At 41.4% G+C, this 25544-nt stretch overlaps 2 protein-coding genes across 2 annotated transcripts in view; one reads left to right on the forward strand and one right to left on the reverse strand.

Annotated features, from left to right (window-relative positions):
- The window catches only part of LOC124117112 (ankyrin and armadillo repeat-containing protein-like), a 47599-nt gene extending 35081 nt beyond the window's left edge, over positions 1-12518 (reverse strand). Inside the window, exons 1-6 of the mRNA XM_046478842.2 lie at positions 12382-12518; positions 9340-9995; positions 7865-8299; positions 7350-7454; positions 3702-3873; positions 2311-2494 (exon numbers count right to left, since the gene is read on the reverse strand). Of these exons, the coding sequence (XP_046334798.1) occupies positions 2311-2494; positions 3702-3873; positions 7350-7454; positions 7865-8299; positions 9340-9952 (1509 nt within the window). The 5' untranslated portion in view covers positions 9953-9995; positions 12382-12518. The remainder of the gene's footprint in view (positions 1-2310; positions 2495-3701; positions 3874-7349; positions 7455-7864; positions 8300-9339; positions 9996-12381) is intronic.
- A 2582-nt stretch (positions 12519-15100) lies between these two features.
- On the forward strand, positions 15101-25339 carry LOC124117113. Its single transcript, XM_046478843.2, has 7 exons — positions 15101-15241; positions 15674-16531; positions 18804-18991; positions 21894-22088; positions 23189-23302; positions 23933-24071; positions 24937-25339. Exons 2-7 carry the CDS (start codon positions 15699-15701, stop codon positions 25118-25120), a joined length of 1653 nt encoding a protein of 550 aa, XP_046334799.2. The 5' UTR covers positions 15101-15241; positions 15674-15698; the 3' UTR covers positions 25121-25339.
- Positions 25340-25544: the final 205 nt, after the last annotated feature.

The following is a 25544-nucleotide window of genomic DNA, read 5'->3' on the forward strand; positions in this document are numbered from 1 at the left end:
AGAAGTACTGTGGACAGAAAGACAAGTAGGCAGAACTGTGGACAGCAGACAAGTAGGAAGTACTGTGGACAGCAGACAAGTAGGAAGTACTGTGGACAGACAGACAAGTAGGAAGTACTGTGGACAGAAAGACAAGTAGGAAGAACTGTGGACAGCAGACAAGTAGGAAGTACTGTGGACAGACAGACAAGTAGGAAGGACTGTGGACAGACAGACAAGTAGGAAGTACTGTGGACAGAAAGACAAGTAGGAAGAACTGTGGACAGCAGACAAGTAGGAAGTACTGTGGACAGACAGACAAGTAGGAAGGACTGTGGACAGCAGACAAGTAGGAAGTACTGTGGACAGACAGACAAGTAGGAAGGACTGTGGACAGACAGACAAGTAGGAAGTACTGTGGACAGAAAGACAAGTAGGAAGTACTGTGGACAGACAGACAAGTAGGAAGTACTGTGGACAGACAGACAAGTAGGAAGGACTGTGGACAGACAGACAAGTAGGAAGTACTGTGGACAGACAGACAAGTAGGAAGTACTGTGGACAGACAGACAAGTAGGAAGTACTGTGGACAGAAAGACAAGTAGGAAGAACTGTGGACAGAAAGACAAGTAGGAAGTACTGTGGACAGCAGACAAGTAGGAAGTACTGTGGACAGCAGACAAGTAGGAAGTACTGTGGACAGCAGACAAGTAGGAAGTACTGTGGACAGACAGACAAGTAGGAAGTACTGTGGACAGCAGACAAGTAGGAAGTACCGTGGACAGACAGACAAGTAGGAAGTACCGTGGACAGACAGACAAGTAGGAAGTACTGTGGACAGAAAGACAAGCAGGAAGAACTGTGGACAGAAAGACAAGTAGGAAGTACTGTGGACAGACAGACAAGTAAGAAGTATTGTGGACAGACAGACGAGAAGGAAGTACTGCGGACAGACAGACAAGTAGGAAGTATTGCGAACAGACAGACAAGTAAGAAGTACTGTGGACAGACAGACAAGTAGGAAGTACTGCGAACAGACAGACAAGTAAGAAGTACTGTGGACCGACAGACAAGTAGGAAGTACTGTGGACAGCAGACAAGTAGGAAGTACTGTGGACAGACAGACAAGTAGGAAGTACTGTGGACAGAAAGACAAGTAGGAAGAACTGTGGACAGCAGACAAGTAGGAAGTACCGTGGACAGACAGACAAGTAGGAAGTACCGTGGACAGACAGACAAGTAGGAAGAACTGTGGACAGACAGACAAGTAGGAAGTACTGTGGACAGCAGACAAGTAGGAAGTACTGTGGACAGACAGACAAGTAGGAAGGACTGTGGACAGACAGACAAGTAGGAAGTACTGTGGACAGAAAGACAAGTAGGAAGAACTGTGGACAGCAGACAAGTAGGAAGTACTGTGGACAGACAGACAAGTAGGAAGTACTGTGGACAGACAGACAAGTAGGAAGTACTGTGGACAGCAGACAAGTAGGAAGTACTGTGGACAGACAGACAAGTAGGAAGGACTGTGGACAGCAGACAAGTAGGAAGTACTGTGGACAGCAGACAAGTAGGAAGTACTGTGGACAGACAGACAAGTAGGAAGGACTGTGGACAGACAGACAAGTAGGAAGTACTGTGGACAGAAAGACAAGTAGGAAGAACTGTGGACAGCAGACAAGTAGGAAGTACTGTGGACAGAAAGACAAGTAGGAAGTACTGTGGACAGCAGACAAGTAGGAAGTACTGTGGACAGCAGACAAGTAGGAAGTACTGTGGACAGCAGACAAGTAGGAAGTACTGTGGACAGACAGACAAGTAGGAAGTACTGTGGACAGCAGACAAGTAGGAAGTACCGTGGACAGCAGACAAGTAGGAAGTACCGTGGACAGACAGACAAGTAGGAAGTACCGTGGACAGACAGACAAGTAGGAAGTACTGTGGACAGAAAGACAAGTAGGAAGAACTGTGGACAGAAAGATAAGTAGGAAGTACTGTGGACAGCAGACAAGTAGGAAGTACTGTGGACAGCAGACAAGTAGGAAGTACCGTGGACAGACAGACAAGTAGGAAGTACTGTGGACAGAAAGACAAGTAGGAAGAACTGTGGACAGAAAGACAAGTTGGAAGTACTGCAGACAGACAGACAAGTAGGAAGTACTGCGGACAGACAGACAAGTAGGAAGTACTGTGGATAGCAGACAAGTAGGAAGTACCGTGGACAGACAGACAAGTTGGAAGTACTGTGGACAGACAGACAAGTTGGAAGTACTGCAGACAGACAGACAAGTAGGAAGTACTGTTGACAGACAAGTATGAAGACAGACCTACCTTATACTTGATGGCCTTCTTGTAACCAAAGTACTTCTTGAACTGTTCGTGGAGGTTTATGTCATTGATGGGGAGTTTCTTGGGTTTCAGTCCACTAATGGCCTCCGAGTACGAGCGAACCCACAGAGGCTTGTGTGGATTCTGCCCATAGTACGTCTCCAGCTCCAACGCCACCACATGGTATCTAGGCAACCACCATTGATCACAATGTAAAATGTTGCAACTTCATGACACATCCTTGACATCAACTATAGGTCAGTGGGACAATATTTCACGAATATGATGGTGTGTTAGGGGCCAGTCATGTATTATAGAGGAGTGTGGGTCACAGTTTTGATGCACTACTGTACTGAAAATAATTACCCTCCCCTAATACTTGTCATATTTTTGGATAACCTTTCCAATGTCCTTTTTCATTATTTTTCATTTCCTGACCCTCCCTGAAAAGATAAAATGCAAAAGCGCTTCATATTTTATTGTACACTTATAGTTCATTATTTCTTATGATCCTATATTGTATTGTTTTTTTACGATCCTTCCCTAGAGATCATATGTTTGGGTGACCCTCCCCTCAGTCCCTCTGACTTTCCCTCAAGAAGTAGTCCTAGAACATTGCTACAAACAATAAAGAAGTTGTTACCGTATTCGACGTAATAAGCGCCCCGCTCTATTAAGTGCCCACGGCAATATTTCCTAATATATTGGCTAGTGAACAATCCCAATGAGCACCCCTTCCCATTCATTAACGTACACAAGAATTATTATTCGTGTATAATATGCACTCGCGTGTTGTATGCACCCTTAATTATGGGCAATTAAATTCTGGAAAATATATCTATCGTGTATAATACACTTATATTCTTCTTTTGTATCATTTCAGGCTGTCAGCATAAACCACAAAATTTACAATCTTTCAACTCTGTTTTTTTTTTCTCACCAAAATTATAATCTAATAAGAGCCCCCTATTTCTAATTCTCAGAGCACCCTCGCACTTATTACGTCGAATACGGTGTCCACAAACAGGTTCATGTCTTCATGTCCTTCCAAGCCAATCAAAGACTTCAACACTGAATTTATCGAGTACAACCTTGCTAGATACATGAACTCACATGTTAACACATATCATGCCAATTTTTTGGCATCAGTTTGCCTAAAATTCTCCATCATATCGGGCGGTCGGGTAGTCTAGTGGTAAAAGCGTTCGCTCGTCACGCCGAAGACCCGGGTTTGATTCCCGACATGGGTACAATGTGTGAAGCCCATTTTTGGTTTCCCCCGCCGTGATATTGCTGGAATATTGCTAAAAGTGGCGTAAAACCATACTCACTCACTCATATCATATCATATCATATCATATCATATCATATCATATCAAAATATAACAACATACCTCTTTTCATTGATCTCGGTGACGGTCGTGGCACAGTGCTCTGGAAACACGTGGTCCGGCTCCAGGAGTTTGGTGAGATACATCATGGACTCAGACTTGACAGCATCATAGCACACAGAGAACTCCTTCCCAGCTTCCTCCATAGGGGAGGTCTCAAGGTCAAACAGAATTCCTGAAAATAACAGGATCTCCTGATACATGTATACCTCATCAGTCTGTGACTTAACCTCTAGTGTGTAGTCCGAGTCTAGTACAATTTCTTTTGGTCTAGTAAGATTTACAAATAAAAGTCCATGCATTAACATTAAGATCTATGGTTGGTTTGGTTGGTTGGTTGTTTTAGCCGCACTCTGCAATATTCCAGCTATATGACGGCAGTCTGTAAATAATTGAGTCTGGACCAAATAATCCAGTGATTGATATCATGAGCTTTGATCCACGCAATTTGGATACGATGACATGCTTCAACCAAGTCAGCGAGCCTGACCACCTGATCCCGTTAGTCGCCTCTTACGACAAGCATAGTTGCCTTTTACGGCAAGCATGTTAAGATCTACGGAAAAGAATGTCATGAGATAGATTTGAGCAATAGACTCAAAATGTTTTGGCAGAAACTGTTTCACATTTGTTTGTTTGTTTGTTTGTTAACGCTGCACTCAGCAATATTCCAGCTATATGATGGTGGTCTGTAAATAATCAAGTCTGGACCAGACCATACAGTGATTGACATCATGAGCATTGATCTACGTAATTGGGATATGATGACATCCATCCACCAGTCATAAACCTGACCACCCGATCCTGTTTGTCGTCTCTTATGACAAGCACAGGTTGCTGAAGACCTATTCTAACTCTGATCTTCATGGGGCTAGACAAGCATGGGTTGCTGAAGACCTATTCTAACCAGGATCTTCATGGGGCTAGACAAGCATGGGTTGCTGAAGACCTATTCTAACTCTGATCTTCATGGGGCTAGACAAGCATGGGTTGCTGAAGACCTATTCTAACCAGGATCTTCATGGGGCTAGACAAGCATGGGTTGCTGAAGACCTATTCTAACTCTGATCTTCATGGGGCTAGACAAGCATGGGTTGCTGAAGACCTATTCTAACCAGGATCTTCATGGGGCTAGACAAGCATGGGTTGCTGAAGACCTATTCTAACTCTGATCTTCATGGGGCTAGACAAGCATGGGTTGCTGAAGACCTATTCTAACTCTGATCTTCATGGGGCTAGACAAGCATGGGTTGCTGAAGACCTATTCTAACCAGGATCTTCATGGGGCTAGACAAGCATGGGTTGCTGAAGACCTATTCTAACTCTGATCTTCATGGGGCTAGACAAGCATGGGTTGCTGAAGACCTATTCTAACCAGGATCTTCATGGGGCTAGACAAGCATGGGTTGCTGAAGACCTATTCTAACTCTGATCTTCATGGGGTTAGACAAGCATGGGTTGCTGAAGACCTATTCTAACCAGGATCTTCATGGGCTGATGTTATGTAGAGAGAAGGGCATACCATATACAGTCAAGTCTCGTTAATCTGACACTCGTTAATCCGACACTCAGCTTTATCCGACACAAATGATGGGAACTGATTGATTCAGTGCTATTTAGTCCCGTTAATCCGACATTCTCGCATTCCGACTCCGACACACCTAATTTGCAATATTGCTGAGTGCAGCGTTAAACAACAAACAAACAAACAACAAGGGCGATCCAGCATTTTTTAAATGAAGGGGTCCAAAATATCAAAATCCTCTCTGAGTCAATTTTAGTTCCCACAACACACTACATTTGGTTTTCAAAAGGAGGGGGTCCGCACCCCCTGGAACCCCACTGGATCAGCCTATGAACAACACCAACCAGTATGTATTCAAAATACCATGACATTTTGGGTCTGCCTCCCTTCTATGTTTGCAGAATTTCTGTCAATTTACTAAAAACAATATTAAGAACACACTCAGTTGTATTCAATCAATCCTCTCCAACGATCGGGTATTATCTCTCCATGCTACTGTGATAAATAGCATGCACCCTTTCACTACAATAGGGGCACGGGTGGCCCAGTTATCTAAGGTGCCGTGATTCGCTGTGCAGAGTTGCGTCCCTTTGGAAACCTATGATTGTGAGTTCGAATCCCCGTTTGCCCTGATTATGTTTCCAGGTTTGTCAGCACCATACCCGTCCTCGTGGGTTTCACCGAAGTGGTAAACATCTGAGACCTGCATCACTTCAGGCTTTCCTCCACAATTAAGCTGACATGCTGCGATATAACTGGAATACTGTTAAAAGCAGCGTTAAACCCAACTCACTCACTCACCCCATTCACTACAATAGCCAGTGGGAAGTTACGTCATCATCTCACTCAGCATCAGTAGCTACAGAATGTTTCATTGGATGGGCAGCCTTGTTACAAGCACCATATCATTTGAATCAGATTCAAAGCAAGGTTATGGTGGAGGGTTTACCAGATGAGAAATATTGGGTCCTATAGACATACAAATTGGAAAAGCAGGTAACTAAAAATATGAGTCCTGTGTTATTTATCAGAATGCCAAAAGAAATGGCTGTTTGAATCATTAAATTTATCAAAATTGTACATTGCAATCTGACATTGGAATCCCCATCAAAGCCTAGGGTTCTGAGGGAGTGAGTTAACGCCACTTTGAACAGTATTCCAGTTATATCACAGTGTTAGCTTGATGTGCCAGGAAAGTCTGACGTTTACCACTTTGGTAATCTAGGTTAGAATCTGTTCCCAGCAACCAGTGCTGGTTGTAAAAGGCGATTAAATGGATTGGGTGGTCAGGCTGGATGACATGGTTGATTGAGTGTCACTGTACCCTGAACCGTTGTTCACAATATCAACCACTGAATTGTCTGGTCTAGACTTGATTATTACAGAAAGTTGTCACATAGGCGGAATATTGATAAGTTTAGCATTAAACAACAAACAAACAACACATGTCTGAAACAGATACCAAGAGGACTGGGAAGCAATCATTAAGAATGTATCTTGTTTAAAAAAGTACCTATATTGTACAAAAATAAGGCTCTGTAGCTCACCTGAATGATAAGAAAAAAGTGGTGTCCATTAGGGCTGGGACAAGTACAAATTTACTACCCAGGTACCCCTCCCCCTCCGCCCATTACCCAACCCTACCCAGGTACCCGCTGTAGGTCTTAAGAGTTGGGCACAAAATGTCCGATTGGGAATAGCTTGACCTTAGCCCTGGCAAAATATATTTAGATATGCTTATAAAATGATCTGGTCGTGCATACACTGAAGTTTACTGAAGTCAGAAGGAAATGCGAACATTGTTGACATTGTTACCATGGAGGTCTAGATAATTTATTAGACAATACATCATGTGTCTAATCACAGGTCAGGGTAGTCCTGTGGGTACCCAGGTCCTACTCAGTACCCACCTGACCCTAGTACCTGAGTTACCCGTCATGGTCCTAGTGTCCATGTATAAAATCATTTCAGAATTCTGTGAGCACTTTTTAGACACATTCATACAGTTTCGAAAATGCAAAACTAAACGACAGATGGGCAACATGAGCTCGATTTGGTGAGCACAAAATGAATGTAGGTCAATATATACTATTCAACACAAGGCACGTTTATCTCTCAACACTTACCTCCATGAAGATGGAAATAATGGTTTCCAAACGAGAAGTTTTTGCATTTGAAATCTTGACCAAGGATAAGAGGAGGTAAGTCTCTCTCTGTCCGGCACTCGTCTCCTGTAATACACGGGGTTTGGGAGAAATCATTTTGATCAAAACTTTTCATGCAGCAATTCATGAAGGAAATTTTTTCACCAGAATCAGTAATATACTACTCAAAAGAGGTTAAAGAAACCTAATTCTTTCATAATACCAAATTAATCTGTTATGAAAAGTAATAGTCTTTTCTTTCCTGAATGTCATCAGCTCAGCCCATGAAACAGTCTGTCACAACCAGAACAATGGATGATGACACTGCTCAAAAGAGCCGCATCTCAAACAATGAAAACAATGGAACAATTGGTATGAACTAGCCAATCAGCATAAAGCAAACACTACAATCCATGGAATAATAATTGTACCAATATCCTTGCCCATATGGGTAATAGTTGCATATTTTATACAAAATTATCCACCACGCCACTCACCTGCCATAGCAGGCAACAATCGGTTGATGTTGGGTATCCTCATCCGCTTCTTCAGGCCGATCAGGAAGGGGGTCATGAAACTAATAAACCTAAGGAGTTCAATTTGTCGTTTAATCTCAAGTTTGCTTGGCAATGCAGTTTTGATCATTTCTTCATGAAGCTGAAGGCGCGTCTTAATCCTCTCGTAACCTGTGTGATCAATGCGATCGTCCAACAGTTTCACAATACTCGACACAGCCCAGTCAGCATCAACTATGTACATGTCCTTGTGGTGGGATATTGCGTTCTGGAAAAATGTCATTCTCATCGTGAGATCGTCCACATGACTCATGAAGAAGCGTCCCTCTTGAATCATGTCTGTGTCGCCAGGCTGCTCAACTGGCAGGTTGTCGTAGGCTGTGGAATAATCTGGATCTTTCGTAATGTCCATCAAACCTGGAAAAGATAACTATTTCATCATGGTATTCAAAGGCACTTGTCATCACTCTGAATATTCATTTCAATAATTAGAGCAAACATCACAGAAACAGTAACTTTTCAGATATGATATTCCACTTTTGTTTTTTAGGATCAGACTTTGTTAACCAATTAGACAAAAAGACATGCACAGAATACATGACATGATTATTATTAATACCATCTTCCCGAGGCAAGAGAGTGAGTGAGTGAGTTTGATTTAACGCCGCTTTTAACAGTATTCCAGTTATATCCAACGTGTCAACTTAATGTGGGAGGAAAGCCCCAGGTAATGCAGGTCTCAGACGTTTACCGCTTCAGTGAAACCCACGAGCACGGGCATGGTTCTGACAAACCTAGAAACATAATCGTGTCGAACCGGGATTGGAACCCACAATCATAGGTTTCTGGCGTGCCCAAGGGACGCAACTCTGCACAGCAAACCGTGGCGCCTTAGACGACTGGGCCACCCGTGCCCCCACCGAGGCAAGAGAGTTAACTGACTTTTAAAGTCCAGTCTCCACCCTTGCCGAACTAGGCTGGAATTCCTGGAATCGATTGTAGCGCCACCAGTTGCTATTACGAGTTATGTCTCTTCTATGCCTCTCCTATGAACCAATCAGATTCCACCTCTCGTATCACTTGCATTTGCTTCAAACAAAATGGCAGCGCCCAGTCAAGAAGATCTGATTGATAATCAAGGTCTATATTGTGATAAAACGGGTCTTACTTCGCGAAGTGCACCAAATCACGTGAGCACCTTGATTAAAAACATGAAAATATTTGGAAAATATCCGTTGACAACAAGTTGCTTTGCAAATACTGCAGTCAATCGAAATCTGCATGACAGTTTACAAACCGGATTTCAATACCATTTCACGATTTTGATTGGACTATGCAAAATTTAACTCCATAATACCAGCCAAGTTCGGCAAGGGCGGAAACTGGACTTTTATAGTCAGTTAACTCTCTTGCCTCGGGAAGATGTATTAATACAGACCCCTATGAGAGCTACTTACCAGCACTAGTGAACTCTGTCAGAAGTGGCTTTTTCGTCTCAGGATTCCCATTAGGATCAATATCCAAATTAGATCGCCATCGCTCAGAAAACTTTATCCGTTTATCTTTAGGGATGTAAGCACCATGCCACAGAGCTTTCAACATGTAGTCCACATTGACCAACACCTGCCCCACCTTGGTGTCGAGGTAGGCAGGCGGCAGCTGACAGGATGTGCTCTTGTCGTAGTTCGCCTCCAAGGCTATGAGCGGAGTCTGATGCATAACAAATATCCCATAGGTCAGTTCCTTCACAATCTGGTGCAGCTCTCGGTAGTCAAGAGGCTGATTCTCTGCCACATCCGCATCTTCTGGGAAGAGGATCACACTGTAATTTGAACCCGTAGGGTTGATGCTCGTGATGAGTCCCACGGGGGGGTCAGTCGGCAGGCGGAAGTCCTCATTGGACAGCATCCAGTGGGTAGAAGAGTGAGCCAACAGTTCCTGGCAGTCATAACGGTCAAACTTCTCAAAATAGTTTGAAGCTTGACGAGCACTTTGTTGTGCTAGGATGTCCTCCTCAGAGGGACCTTGGTCGTTCTTGGGATTTGCCATTGCACTTTTTAATGTCGACATATCAACTGTCACATGGAGTCTTCATTCCATCTCGAACAAATTCCTGGAATGGCAAATATAGACACAAGCATGGTGAAACTGGTTTGTTAAGATGGAATGGTGATTATTTCATTCATTATAACTTTTCTAAAATGGGTATTTCCATATTCTTTGTTATTCTATTAAACAAAATGATAAGGTTTGTGTGCATATCATAGCAATAGGCTTTTTTGTTAACTACCACTTTCAAATTCATTCTCCACTATCATGGCATGTATAGAAATAACTACCTCTTTCAAATTCACTCTCAACTATAATTGCACGCATTGTAGAAATAACTACCACTTTCAAATTCACTCTCAACTACCATGGCATGTATTATAGAAAACAATTCAGAGTGTTAACACATGCACATGAAATTTATAACTCATAGTATCGGTATACAATATCTTCCTATATCATGTATATTTTATCCACATATGGATAAAATGTTTACCTATAAGGACACATCATGATATCTATATGTTAGTGTACTACTATTTTTGCAAATACAAATAATGTGTTCCCAAAAGTTCCTTTCCATAAGCCAAACCTTTCTCCTGTACTTATATATATGTTACGATACATGGTTATAAAGTTTGACACAATGGGCAGGGCACTTATCCCGAACCCTTCTTAATTGCTTAAAGATACATTACTTTTGACAAATACATTTTCAATAGCAACATTTTGTGCATTCAAAGGAAAATGGTTTGGGAACACAAATCTATACACTTTTGGCCAAAGTTGCCATAATCTTCCTATATTAACAGAAAGGCCAGTGCAAAATCAGCCTAAGATTTTAGTAGCACATTATGAAGCCATAAATCAGAGTTACGTATTTGCAACCACAGGATGTGAGATAGCTAAAGGTAAGCAGAATAGCTATGATTTTGCAGCTATTATACTCGGACCCCATGGTACCGCGGCATTCATCATATCGCGGCATTTGTGTTTTCCGATAGTTCACGCGGGACACGGCTCTTAGCGGCTGTCTATTAATGCAAATCGGTAACCAGGAAGTGCTCACTTCGTAAACAATTTCAATTTCCTCGGAATGTTCTGTCTGCTGTAAGTAAGGAGTTATAAATCCGTTGATACATATTTCTGGCATCTGTTGTAATATTGCCTTACCCCCATCTATCAATGGCCAACGATATAACCCGCAGTTCCCCAAGTAAACTTTCTCTATCGACCTGAACTAGATCATCTGCATATTCATGGAGACTAATGAGGTAACGGTAGTTACGTAGTCCGCACATTTTTCCCCGCTCTGTGCCCAGAATCTATTGGGAAATCATAAGGGCCATAATGCCAAACTTAGAAATACGTTCTTCACTAGTAACCAAAAGATAAATACATACTTTGGGCATACTAGGAGTGCTTTTTATATATTTATTGTTGACTTTTAACATTTTTCCATTTTGTGACAAATTATTGTGATCCAATTTTTTTTAAACAATCTTAAAATATCATTTCTGATATTTTGTTGTTGACTTATAAAAATATTTTTCTTTTACTTTTCGGTAAAAATGCATTGAATACTTATTGCTGATAACACATTTAGAATTTTACTTGTGCTGTCTTTGCACTTGTCTGGACAAATCACTGATGTCTGGCGTGATCATACCAAGTGGTTGGTAGAATTATGTCCTCTTTTTGTCCAATTCGGACCTCCATACACAACTTTTCTCTGTACCGCGATACGATGGAGTTCTCTCCCTTGTCAAACAGAGCGCGAGGCCTGGCTTTTACTCGGAGCTACTAATGTAAATAATGAACTTTCATCAGAAAAATATGCATCGTTAGATGAAATAAATGACATCTGATATAGAGAACACGAATAAACATAAAGGTTAGTGAGTGCATTTTGTTCCGTTTAGCGTACATGACAAGTACCGCGATACCCCGAGGTTGCAGGCTAAATAAGTTAAATGGGGATATTATTTTTTAGGTTTAATGAGATTTAGAAATCTAAACAAACGAGCTTAATTGCAGGTTATTTTTTTCTGAGAATTAAGTAGCTTTTCCTAAATATTTTTGTTCAAATAGGTACCACCTTGCATGCAAGTTAGTATAGCTGCCTCAAATATTCATGGACTGGTAGATAGATATCCGGCATGTTTTCCCATAACCATAAGTGTACACATACTGACATAGATCGGGTTTTCAGGTCGCAAAATATGTGGTATGTCATATCACTGACAGGCAAGAAAGATATACGTCTACTCTTTATCTATGCGTATCCTACAATAATTGTTGTAAACGTCGCGTCATTATGATAACATAAGGCATAATTGTTACAGTCACTAAACCAATTCCCTTGGGGAAAAAACCTAGGTTGCCAATGAAAACAAACTCATTGTCACTACGATATCAGTGAAATGCCGCTTAGTCTCGTTTTCACATACCTGAAATCTCAAACAGTTGCTTAAATACAACTCTAGGTTTATTCCACTCATCTTTGAGACATAAAGAGGTGATGTTAATGACAATAGTTCGTTCTCAGAGTAGCGTCCTCCGTATCCAACTGCAACTATGAAGCGACGCCATATTGGCAAAGCGAACATGTGCTTGCCGCAGTTTCGAATTCCAATTTCCTTATAACAAAATGTGATCTTTTGTGATAGAGAAACACTATTACTACATGTTGTTTGTTATAACCAATCGATTTGCATCATCTTCACAAATGCTGTTCTTAATGATACGAAAATAATGCATCGTCTGCTCCGAATGACTATACTGTTGGAGTGCGCATGCGTATTCACTAGTTTGGTAGACCAGCCACTGTCTTCAAAATGTTTATATTTCCTCGTACAATGTTGCTGAATCACTGATACACTATTTTATAGTCAGCTCCCCTTTTCCTTCTTTAATACCCTACAAATGCATATGCGATAAATCTCGCCTGAGTCACATATGAAATATTCAGCAGCAGAGATAAAGAACAAAAGTTGCTCCTCTAACAATTAATTCAAAAGATAAGCGTATAAATCCATCAACTATGAACTTATAGTATATAAAATTCCAAGCTACATATCAAAAACACTTTGTCGGAAAGCTTAATCCCAATGAGCCTATATTTGCAGACTATTTGATAATTATTTATCACCTAACAGTGTGTTATTTTACAATTAAAAACTAATAAAACATCCCCATGTGTTTTATCCCACATCTGCAATGTAGTAGTAGTAGTAGTAGTAGTAGTAGTATATTGTTTATTTAAGCGTCACACGCACATGAACATAGGAAATATACATGCTACACTTAAAATACAGTGCATCAAGCCAGAAATTGGCCCCTGAGACAATTTAATCAAACTATACAATACAAAAACAAACAAAGTAATAAAATAAAAAGTTAAAAAATACTTGGTTGTAGCCTATAAAAAAAGTTCACAACATTTGCCTTCTAAACATTTTAAAAAGTGTTGAGGATAAAAAGCTTTGTATTTTACTTTCGTTCATTATACATATATCTATATACATACAAATTTATCTTCATTAATAAAGTTATAAAACCAAGGATTGTTTCCATATGCCGCATTAAAAAGATTGAAACGCAAATTATCATAAAAATTACATTGAATTAAAAAATGAAATTAATTTACAACCATTTTAACATGTACATCATTTGTAAAATACAATATTTACAAATTCTCTCTTAAAGTTGCACAAAAGGCTTGGCATATCTACTGGTTTCAATATACAAGGGTAAAATACCACGTCTAAATTTGGATAAAAACACAACAGTGGTCTCTGTACATTACATGTTTAACATAATGTTCAACAGTTGGAGTTGGTTTATACCTGTTTCATTCCATAAAAAATATGCCAATTATTAACATCTCTCTTCATTATAAATCGTTTAACATGATAAACACAACGTTTTGCTCCCCAATCATTTACATTGTAAAGTTCACCATTAAACTAACATGCTTAAAACCCTACAGTCTCAAGATCCCCTTTTAAGTCTAGCCTATTTAGGAATTTGTGTGAGAATGAGAGCAGGTCGCATGAATTTAAGACGATAGAGATGTCTAAAAGACTCTGTTTTCTGACTGACATTCACAGAACACCATCCCATATCTCCCCAATCTCATTAAAATCAGATCTTAGTTCTTAGAACTTCGATCTGATTTTTATGAGATTGATATCTCCCCTCATTGCAATAACTGTACCATTCCTGCCTACTCCCCTATAACTGCACTATTTCTACTTCTCTGTACCCTCCCCCCCCCCCCCAAATACTGGCACCATACAGTAATACAGGCCCAACAAGAGACCTTACAATTTTGTAAAAACATCATATGACATTCCCCCTGCATAAATTAACCTTGTATACAAAGCAGACAAGGCTCTACTTGCTGACTTAGTGCCTTATTGTTGCATCACATCCATGTGTTCATCTAAACACAGGCCTAAGTAATGGTAAGCGCTGTTGTACGCAATTGGGATATCCCCACACTGAAAAATTTAACAAGATCTTAAAACAGATTTCTTCCCAAAATGGACAACTTTGGCTGTGTTAATCCGGATGATCTGTCGTGGGAACAGAACTGTCAGCATTAACGGGGTTTCGCTGTATGCAGAAAACAAAGAGTGTTTTGTTTATCAAAGTTACGTATGTGCGATATACATAGTCATTACGATATTAGTCGACCCTACGTGTTTTATCGCAATAATACCCGACAACTCAATAGCTTATAGCTAAGTGGGAGCTAGTGCAATTATAGCGTACAATTAAGGTCAAGCTCAAGATTGAGTTGTGCAATCAACGCTGCGATGTTTCTAAAAAAGGTATGGTATGATCTATAGCAAAGTACCTACACACTCTCTCACACACATTACCGGAAGGTCTGTAATAAGCAGTGATAGTTTCATTTATCGAAAAGTTTTCATCTCCGGTTTTAAATCGATGTTGGCGTTTATTTTTTTCAGAGAGGAGCTTGCGAAAATAACAGTTTTGTTTCAAATGTCTTTTTTTCCATCTAACGTTAGACAATTTGGCGCTGATTAAAGGATATGTTTATTATTTTGCTACGTCTGTTGAACCTGTGTGTATTCAAGGCGTACGGTATGTCCTATCGCAAAAGTAGCCTTACTTGTATTACTCGCCGATAGTACAGCGTGGTACCGTTATCTGTAACCTTTAACCACCAGGTATGCTCTATTGTACAGGAAACGTGGCCTACACTGCCGTATTGCATTGACGGGCGTGGATCGGGCGTGGATATATCACACTTTGGGCATATGAATGTCTGTTAATAAGGTATGTATCATAAGAGACCCTAACAAGATTCGTGTAAGCTTTGACACTCGCTGAATATGCAGTAAATGAGTGATAATACCTACCTAGCAACTACAGCATATATCACCTATATTTGTTTGTTTGTTGTTTAACACCGCTCTCAGCAATTTTCCAGCTATATGACGGCGGACTGTAAATAATCGAGTCTGGACCAGACAATCCAGTGATTGACATCATGAGCATCGACCCACGCAATTGGGATCGATGACATGCATCAACCAAGTCAGCGAGCTTGACCACCCGATCCCGTTAGTCGCCTCTTGCGACTAGCATAGTCGCCTTTTATGGCAAGCATGGGTTGCTGAAGGACTATTCTACTCCGGATCTTCACGGGTCTATCACCTGTATAGTCCTATATCGTTCCAATGTACATATGTCTCATCCTATTTTCAGATAGGTTCATACATAGTATCTAGGAATGGCAAGAAAAAGAATTCCTAAGAGGCAAACTGGCATTCAACCGCGAGTACCCGTACATAGCACTGATACCGGAAGTGACTCAATTCCAGCGCCAGTGACGTCATCAATTAGAATCATATTACTTATTCTGATTGGTCTCGGCATATGTGCTTTCTTATTTTACCCCGATATAACGCGGTTGGTCAGCAGTCTCCAGGGAGATGCGAATCCGACTACAAAGGAGCAAAGAGGACAACCGGTTGATCAGCACAGACGTGATCAACAGTTCGACTCAGATGAGAAGGAATACTTCGCGGGCAGACGGCATGATGATCTAATGATGACGGAGGAAGAGGATGGCGAGATAGAAGTGGAAGATTTTGACGAGGAACCAGTGGAAAATGATCAAATTGGAGATCTAAAGGAAGAACCCATCAAAAACAATCCTGAGGTTGAACGAGAACAAGAAAGACGACTGAAAGATGAGGTGAAGAGAAAAGAACGGGAGAAAATGTCTGACAGAGATTCATCAAGAAAAACAGCACAAGAGGATGAAAAGAAGTTTATCAAATTTACGAAAGACGAAGCTGGTGTTAAAACTCTTGACATTAAAATGGAGGACTTGACTAAAGAGCCTGTCAAGAAAAAGTCGAAAGAAGCTAAGCCAAAGACAAGGCAGAAAGAGCAGGAGGAGAAGACGCCCTCTCAAGATAACCAGGATTTGCCAAAGGAGGTTCGTGATTTCAAGGCAAGGATTTTGAGCACCGTCACAGCTAAGAAGATATTTGCCGATGGGCGACGAATCCCGCCCGTGGAATTGTTGCCACAGAAGCCAACCAACAGTAGCGTCAGGTCAGTAAAGTGCCCATGCCGAACACGTTTTGTTCACATTTTCTCTCGCAAAGAGGAGCCGAACAAAATTAATGTTCAGCATATTTTTTTAAGACATCGATCATGTCAAGGAACATCTTTTTATTTATTTATAACATTAGGAGTATATTTTCCCAGTATTTTTCAAATCATATTTACCATGCACTAGAATATTAAACAGTGCCCCGTTGATAACGTACACAATAAATCCTTGTTAATGAACTGGACGTTGTTTACTTGTGAAGGTCCTTAAACCTAGCGTGTAGTTTCCCCACAGAGACGTTTGCACTAATTCAATAACTTAAGTTGTGTTATAAATCCTTCAAAATTTTTATCAGGCGTTTATCTGATGTACCGTATTGGACGTAATAAGCGCCCCGCTATAATAAGCGCCCACGGCGATATTTGCTAAAATATTGACTAGTGAACAATCCCAATCAGCACCCCTTCGGATTGATCAATGTACACAAGACTTATTTTTTTCGCGTATAATACGCACTCGTGTGTTATATGCACCCTTAATTATAGGCAATTAAATTCTGGAAAAATATATTTGTCGTATATAAACATTTCAGGCTGTCAGCATAAACCACGAAATTTATCTTTCAACGCTGTTGTTTTTCACCAAAATAATATTCTAATAAGAGCCCCCTATTTCTAATTTTGAGAGCGCCCTGGGCGCTTCTTAAGTCGAATACGGTAGGCATTTTTGAGGGGCGTGTATTACTTTCGGTGCAACGGATGTCCCGACTTATTCCATGATGATTAATACTTAACAAATTCTTAACAAATGGTGATTAATATACTTAACAAATGGTGATTAATATACTTAACAAATGATGATTAATACTAAACAAATGATGATAAATAATGAACGAATTGTGATTAATTATTAACAAATGATGATTAATACTTAACAAATGATTATGAATAATTAACGAATGATGATTAATACTTAAGACAAATGACGATTAACATTGGCGGATACAGAGAGGGGGTGTAAATTACCACCAAAGACAATAAATAGATCTTAATTGTGCACCCCCCTCCCCCTTTTAAAAAAAGCTGTATCCGCCCATGATTAATACTCAGCTTTTTCCATAGTACTGTCCCTTCGGCCGAGGCTAGCACTTCTTTAATATTTGTGTGGTGTTTTTGTTTGTTGTTTAACGCCGCACTCCGCAATATTCCAGCTATATGACGACGGTCTTTAAATAATCGAGTCTGGACCAGACCATCCAGTGATTGATATTATGAACATCGATCTACGCAGTTGATATACGATGACATGCATCAAACAAGTCAGCAGAGTTGCGTCGCTTGGACATGCCAGAAACCTATGATTGTGGGTTCGAATCCCGGTTCGCCCTGATTATGTTTCTAGGTATGTCAGCACCATACCCTTGCTTGTGGGTTTCACCGAAGTGGTAAACGTCTGACACCTGCATCACTTCGGGCTTTCCTCCCACATTAAGCTGACACGCCGTGATATAACTGGAATACTGTTTAAAGCGGCGTTAAACCCAACTCACTCACTCACTCACTCATGAAGTCAGCGAGCCTGATCACTCGATCCCGTTAGTCACCTCTTACGACAAGCACGGGTTGCTGAAGACCAATTCTACCCCGGATCTCCACGGGTCTCTTCTTTAAGATACTTCTTGAAGAAAGGTGTGAGGCCAACCCAGTCGAGCATGATCAAGAATATACACGCTGACCCAAACCCAACCACACACACGCAAACCCATACCCTCATCGACAGCCACCCCCACCCCAGTCTTCACCCCGACTACCAGCATGGTTACTGTGTTACTGACACGGGGCACGGGTGGCCCAGTCGTCTAAAGCGCCGTGATTCGCTGTGCAGAGTTGCGTCTCTTGGACACGCCAGAAACCTATGATTGTGGGTCCGAATCCCGGTTCGCCCCAATTATGTTTCTAGGTTTGTCAGCACCATACCCGTGCTCGTGGGTTTCACCGAAGTGGTAAACGTCTGAGACCTGCATTACTTCGGGCTTTCCTCCCACATTAAGCTGACACGCCGTGATATAACTGGAATAATGTTTAAAAAAAGCGGCGTTAAACCCAACTCACTCACTCACTGTTACTGACAGCAGTGAAATGCGACGTTTCTAACCGGTTACCTGTGTCACGTGATAATAGCAACAGACTCTCGGGAGATCTCCCAGGAATACCGACAATAGCAGCGTAAAACTTAATCCACCCACTCACTCTTCCTTACTGTTATGATCAGGGTGTTCCTGTTCGAGGAGTTCCTGTCGAAGGATGAGTGTGACGGGCTAATGAAAGCGCACGACAAGCACGTGCAGGATGCCGCCAAACAGGACCCCATCTTGTGTTTCGACAGCATTGGCACACTGAAGAAACACCTGAAAGAAGCCAAAAAGAAAATACGTGTCACACCTAACGTATTTACACACGGTCAGATATAAGACTTATATTATAAGTTGTACGGGGCGGTGGGTTAGCCTAGTGGTAAAAGTGTTCGCTCGTCACGCCGAAGACCCAGGTTCGATTCCCCACATGGGAATAATGTGTGAAGCCCATTTCTGGTGTTCCCCGCGGTGATATTGCTCGAATAATGCTAAAAGCGGCGTAAAACAATACTCAATCGCTGTAAGTTGTACATCTAAAGTCAATTTTCAAATACATTACGCAACGCCGTTTCGCTGCAAGGAGCTTGAAAGACAGAGATCGGCAAATGTCCACATGGAAATTTATCAAAACGTCATTGACCGATAAAATTCAAGTATTACATAGTATAACACAGTATTATGCATCATGCTATTCAAACCAGGTTATAGCTAAGAAATCAAAAAACTATTAAATTAATCCACTCATTCCGTATTGTATACAATCTCATTAAAATCCGATATTAGTTTTCGCTACCGATAAACAAAGATCTGAGGACATCCCATTACGGGTCACGTCAGAACGACCTTTCGCGAATTTTGACTGACCAATGAAATGACTGACAAGAAATCGACATTAGCCAATCAGAAGGCAGCTTTCTCGCGCTTTACGACACTAGTTTCAAATTGGCGACTACGCTTCGAAACATATTTTGACGTATTCTCGATTAGAAAAATTAAAACTGATACGAACAACATTCTGGAATGGCTTAAAGATGGACTAGATTGTAATGGATATAATCATCAAACCCGTAACTGTCGTTCGGAATACCCCGTGTTAAATATTTCGTGGTTGCATGATTATAAAACACATTCCGACTGTCACTTTCATAATCTGGTAAGCGACGCTCTGATTGGTTGGGTGAAAGGTCGTTCTGGCGTGACCCGTAATGGGATGTCCTCAGATCTTTGTTTAGCGATAGCGAGAACTAAGATCTGATTTTAATGAGATTGTATTGTATAGTGAGTGAGTTTATTTTTACGCCGCTCCGAACCGAAGACCTCCGGATCCCTTGTAGCTAAAGGGCACAACTCGAGCTGAGAACCCATTTTCCGCATCGAATGCATTGTGTGAAGTAAGCACATGGCTTGCTGCAGTGGCAGTTGTTCGTCAAGGTTTAGCAGTACTGGTTGCCATTGGGTTAACGTCAGTCATATTAGTGAGTGAGTGAGTTGGGTTTAACGCCGCTTTTAACAGTATTACAGTTATATCTCGGTGTGTCAGCTAAATGTGGGAGGAAAGCCCGAAGTGATGCAGGTCTCAGACGTTTACCACTCTGGTGAAACCCGCGATCACGGGCACGGTGCTGACAAACCTAGAAACATAATCGGGGCGAACCGGGTTTCGAGCCCACAATCATAGGTTTCTGGCGTGCCTAAGGGACGCAACTCTGCACAGCGAATCGCGGCGCCTTAGACGACTGGGCCACCCGTGCCCCCTGAGTCATATTAAATGCAGTGGACACCTTGCATAGGATCCGGATTGTTCCCCGGCGTCCAAATGTGGATCCTCTGCGACGGTTATCTCCCAAAACCCCTACATCCCATTTCCCCTACAACCCAGTTCCCCTACAATTAGTTAAAACAACACGCGGCATTTACCTGTCTGGCATTATGAACTCACCTAAAGGAGAAATTAAGGTCTGGAGTAGAGGTAGTAGAAATGAAAGGGGTAGAGCTTTAGGGGATAAGGGGACTTAAAGGAAAGTTTTTAAAAAAAAGAATTAATGTAAGTGTAATGAAAGATGCCTGTTTGATGAGAAGACAATTTTTAGAAATTACAAAAATAACAATAGGAAGAAACAATTATTATCCCCCGCCCCGCCCCGCCCCGCCCCGCCCCAGCGTGCGTGCGTGCGTGCGGAAATCGTTTCCGGAGCATAACCCAGAAACCGTTAAATATTTCTCTACGAAACTTTGCATGTCCATCAGGCTCATGCTGAACTGGTGCCTTTTGCTATTTTTTATCTTTTACTTTCCATTGCAACAAGTTGGACTTAGGTTCTATAGGGTAGAGTTTGTTTCCGGAGCATAACTCTTAACCCATTCAATACTTTCCAACAAAAACTGTGCATGTTTACCAGGCACATACTGGACTGGTGCCTCCTGCTATTTAGGCATTTTAGGAAAAAAATTATTTTTCACGTTTCCATGGCAATAAGTTGGACTTAGGTTTTACAGGGAGGGTGTTCGTTTCCAGAGTGTAACTCAAAAACCGTTAAATACTTTCTTACAAAACTTTGCATGTCTACTGAACTGGTGCCTTTTGATATATAGCACTTTTAGAAATTTTTATTGTTTATGTTTCCATGACAACAAGTTGGATTTAAGTTTTAATATAGGATTGGTTTACTTAAGTAGTATAACAAATAAACTGTTAAATATTTCCTTGCCAAATATTGCATGTCTATGTATAAAGCGCATACTGAACTAGTGCCATTTGATATTAAGGAGTTTTAGAAATGTTTATTTTAGAATTTCCATTGCAGCTATTTTGACATGGGCTAAGAGAAATGTTGGGTCAATTTTATCATAATGTATTATGAATTATGAAAAATGAACATTTTATTATAATGTATTATGAATTTTGAATAATATCGTAATCGTAATTAAATATTTATCTCAATCTATTCGAGTTTCTTGGGTTGTTCCATTGTATGAAATAGGTAACAGACTAGGGATTAGCAGTGCCATGGACCGTGAACTTTGTTGTCTTAAGCTGTAGGGGAAATGGGATGTAGGGGTTTTGGGAGGTTACCTCTGCGACTGCGAGTGTCACAATGTCCCGGTTGCATGGCTGGTTGGTATGGCTCCGTGGGGTATTGCTGACAACGAAATTCCCTCCCCGCGATTATGTTTATGTTTTATTGAATTGCTTGATCGTCGTCATTATGATAATACACCTTTCACAGGAACAAAATGCGTGAATGCCACATTTTCCCGCCAAATTGCCGACTTCATTCACCGGAATTGGAGCTATAGCACGGCCTTCTACCCAGGAGAAAGCAAGTTCTCTACCATCTTTGCTAACAGGGTCAAGGCCGCGATGGGTCTTGATCAGGAAAATGGCGGGAAGTTTCAGCTGACGTCATATCCAAAAGGAAAGGGTTAGTCTGTTCTATAAATATTTGTCAGTTTCGTTCAACACCGCTACGGACAGTATATGGCAGTTATACCACGGCGCTTCAGCTTCATATGCTCAGGAGGATACCGGAAGGGACGTAGGTCTTAGACGACCGTGAAGATCCGGGGTAGAATACAGCAACCCATGCTTGCCACAAAAGGCGACTATGTTTGTTGTAAGAGGCGACTAACGGGATCGGGTGATCAGGTTCGCTGACTTGATTGATGCATGCCATCGTATCCCAATTGCGTGGATCGATGCTCATAAAATCAATCACTGGATTGTCTGGTCCAGACTCGATTATTTACAGACCGCCGTCATATAGCTGGGATATTGCTGAGTGCGGCATCAAACAACAAAACAAGCAAAACAAGCAAATTCTCAGACAATTGCCCATGTTGGTGAACCTACGAGCAAGGTTGTGATGATGGTAAACGAACCTGGGTTTCGAACCCACGATCATAGGTTCCGGGCACGCCTAAGGGACGCGACTCCACACCACGCAATGTGGTGCTTTAGACGACTGGGGCCACCCGATCCACCTCGGCGATTTCTCTGTACAGACAACCTATTGGTGTACAAAATACAATTCACAATTGATACTAAGATAGTGTACTTATTTCTATTTTGTTTTGATTCTCGGAACCTCCCAAAAGTGTTACCTGACACAATAGCCTGTTAATAAAGTGTTGGAATTATTGAAATACGTATTTAGAGTGACCCTCGCTTGTTTACAAATGTCTCCAATACCCATATGTAAGGTAAACAACATTCGGTCATAGTTACCCTATGATACCACACTTGTAAAAACATTAAGTTTTGCAAAAGGCATGAGAAAGTGTTATATTAATTCATTCATAACTGAACATTAACAATAAGTGTATGTTGATATAAACCATATTGTTTTTATTAAAATTCAAAACAATGTGAAAAAAATAATAAATTCACCTTTATCCCAGTGAAGCATGCACCAGTACTATGCATTTTTTAAAGAAATATTTTTGAGAAGTGTAGCTCAAGTAAAAACTTGAGAGTTACTCCCCTTTCTGTTCAATATCTGTCATGGCGTTGATGACGTTGCAGCGTACAAGTCCCACACAGACTGCGTGGAAGGGGGAGAGGACAAGAGGGACAGGGTCGCCACTGTGCTGGTGTATCTCCAGGACGTCGAGGAAGGCGGCGAAACACGCTTCCCGGGTAGGTTTTGCGGCTGTCGGTGATCAGGCTTCGCTGTATTGGCAATCAGTAGATTGTCTGGTCCAGATTCGATTATTTAAAGACCGCGGTCATATGGCTAGAATATTACTGAGTCAGCGTTAAAAAACAAACAACATCCACCTGTATGTATTCAAAATACCATGACATTTTGCGTGTGCATCCATTCTAATTTTGAACAATTTCTGTCAGTTTACTAAAAAACATATTAAGAACACAATAAGAAAAAAACTCAACCAATCATCCCCAACGAACGGGTATTACATAGAATGCTTGATTGGATGGTCGGCCTTGTTAAAAGTATCCTGTCATTCGAATCAGATTCAAAGGGAAGTTATGGTGCAGAGTTTTACCAGACGAGAAAACTAGAGCAGCGTTAAACAAAGAACAAAACAAACAAAACCTTACCTACTTTATAAACACCTGTTGTTCATATGACATATATAAACAACAAACAAGTATATATTTTTCATATCAATCTCTGGACACTCAGCCTTAAAATAACTCACGGTAGCGATATCGAAGCTAAGGCAGAGGCTTCATAATGTGAATGCAAACATGTACTAGTATATACATGTACAACTACATGTTAAACCTCTCTTGTCTTCACAGAGCTGGGTATATGGGTAAAGCCACGGAAAGGTCGGGCATTGGTATGGAACAATATGAGCCCTGATGGCGACTGTGAGCGCCACTCTATCCACACGGCGTCCAGAGTCGACAAGGGCAACAAGTACATCCTTATACGATGGTAAGGCTATCTTTCGGCTCCCTAATAACTATAGCGTTTAAACAGCACCCGATGCAGAGGTTCTTCCCCTAGCCGTTAGGATCCGCCGGTCGTTGTTCGAATCCAAATTCGTCTTGCATGAGCTTTGGTCTGCTAGCACCTTACCTTTGCACAGTATTTCAGAAAAAATGGTTAAAGTCTATGATGTCACTTTTGGCTTCTAGGTACAATGAGTACATGGCAAAGTGAGTTGGTTGGGTTACCTCCCCTTTGAACTGTAGTTCAGTTATATCCATATATGGGTGGAAAGCTTGGAGGGATGCAGGTCTTAGACGTTTGGTGTAACATATGGACTCGGGTTTGGGGCTGTTATAACAAGGAAAATAATAAGTGCGACTTTTGAAGGTGTATAAATCATTCAAATATCGGCGACCCGTGAAGAGCCTGGTTAGAATAGATCTTCAGCAACCCATGCTTGCAGTAAGAGGCGACCAATGGGATCGGGTGGTCAGGCTCGCTGACTTGGTTGATGCATGTCATCGTATCCCAATTGCGTAGATCAATGCTCATGTTGTCAGTTAGTGGATAGTCTGGTTCAGACTCGATTATTTACAGACCGCCGTCCTATAGCTGGAATATTGCGGCGTTAAACAACAAACAAACAAACAAACATCAAATATTGCATTGCTTGTTGATGCCCATATAGAAAGTTAAATGTCATTTGTGTCATGTCTGTTATCCTTGCTTGTGTTGTTGGCGGGGTGCGTCAATCATCTATGCAACTGGGAGGGTCGTAGGTAACATACGGGTGGGGTGCGGGTGGGGGAGTGGGTGGGGTACGTCCTTGCCCTTCATCATCCGACCAAACTACTGCATGTGTTAACAGGTACTACTACAAGAGCTTTTATTCTCTGGGCAAGCGTCCCCCAGAACCACCGCTACCCCAGAGAGAGGCGGGGCAGCCACGGGTGTCCTGTGACGAGTTTGAATACGGCAGCTGTCGGTGGTACGATGAGTGGAGCTACGAACACATGCTGGAGTATGAACGCCAGAAGATGACTCTCATATGAACCTTCATCCCCTCACCAGCTGGCATCAGCTGTTCAGCGTGTCACTGCTGAGTTCTACCGTTCATTGCTCATCATCTCCTTTGTAGTAATATGTTACTGATGACGCACGATCTACGAATCAGGGACGCGTTAACCAAAGCAAATATTTCATCGAACAAGTCATATTTGATATATACAAGTTTGTGTATTGATCTTAAGAATAAATGTATGGTTACTAGATGGGAAGATTTATTTATTTATTTATTTATTTATGTTGTGTAATGCAGTCCTCAGCAATATTCCAGCTATATGACGGCGTCTGTGTTCCAGAAATAGCAGGAACTCGGTGATTTTTGATAGGCATCCAATCCGTACTTGGCTTGTCGGAAAAGGCCACGAATCACAGCCCGCCTTCTAGAAAATGTCCCACCCCGAAACTTCTCGA

This window comes from Haliotis rufescens, unplaced genomic scaffold (assembly GCF_023055435.1).
Source record: "Haliotis rufescens isolate VD_foot unplaced genomic scaffold, xgHalRufe1.0.p SCAF_10, whole genome shotgun sequence".
Lineage (NCBI taxonomy): Eukaryota > Metazoa > Mollusca > Gastropoda > Lepetellida > Haliotidae > Haliotis > Haliotis rufescens.

Bases quoted from the DNA above. Each gene is read 5' to 3' on its own strand.
- LOC124117113 (XM_046478843.2), top strand. From the start codon at position 15,699: ATGGCAAGAAAAAGAATTCCTAAGAGGCAAACTGGCATTCAACCGCGA. The intron at 18,992-21,893 runs GTCAGATATAAG...CACCTTTCACAG, and splicing joins ACCTAACGTATTTACACACG to GAACAAAATGCGTGAATGCC. The intron at 22,089-23,188 runs GTTAGTCTGTTC...ATGACGTTGCAG, and splicing joins GTCATATCCAAAAGGAAAGG to CGTACAAGTCCCACACAGAC.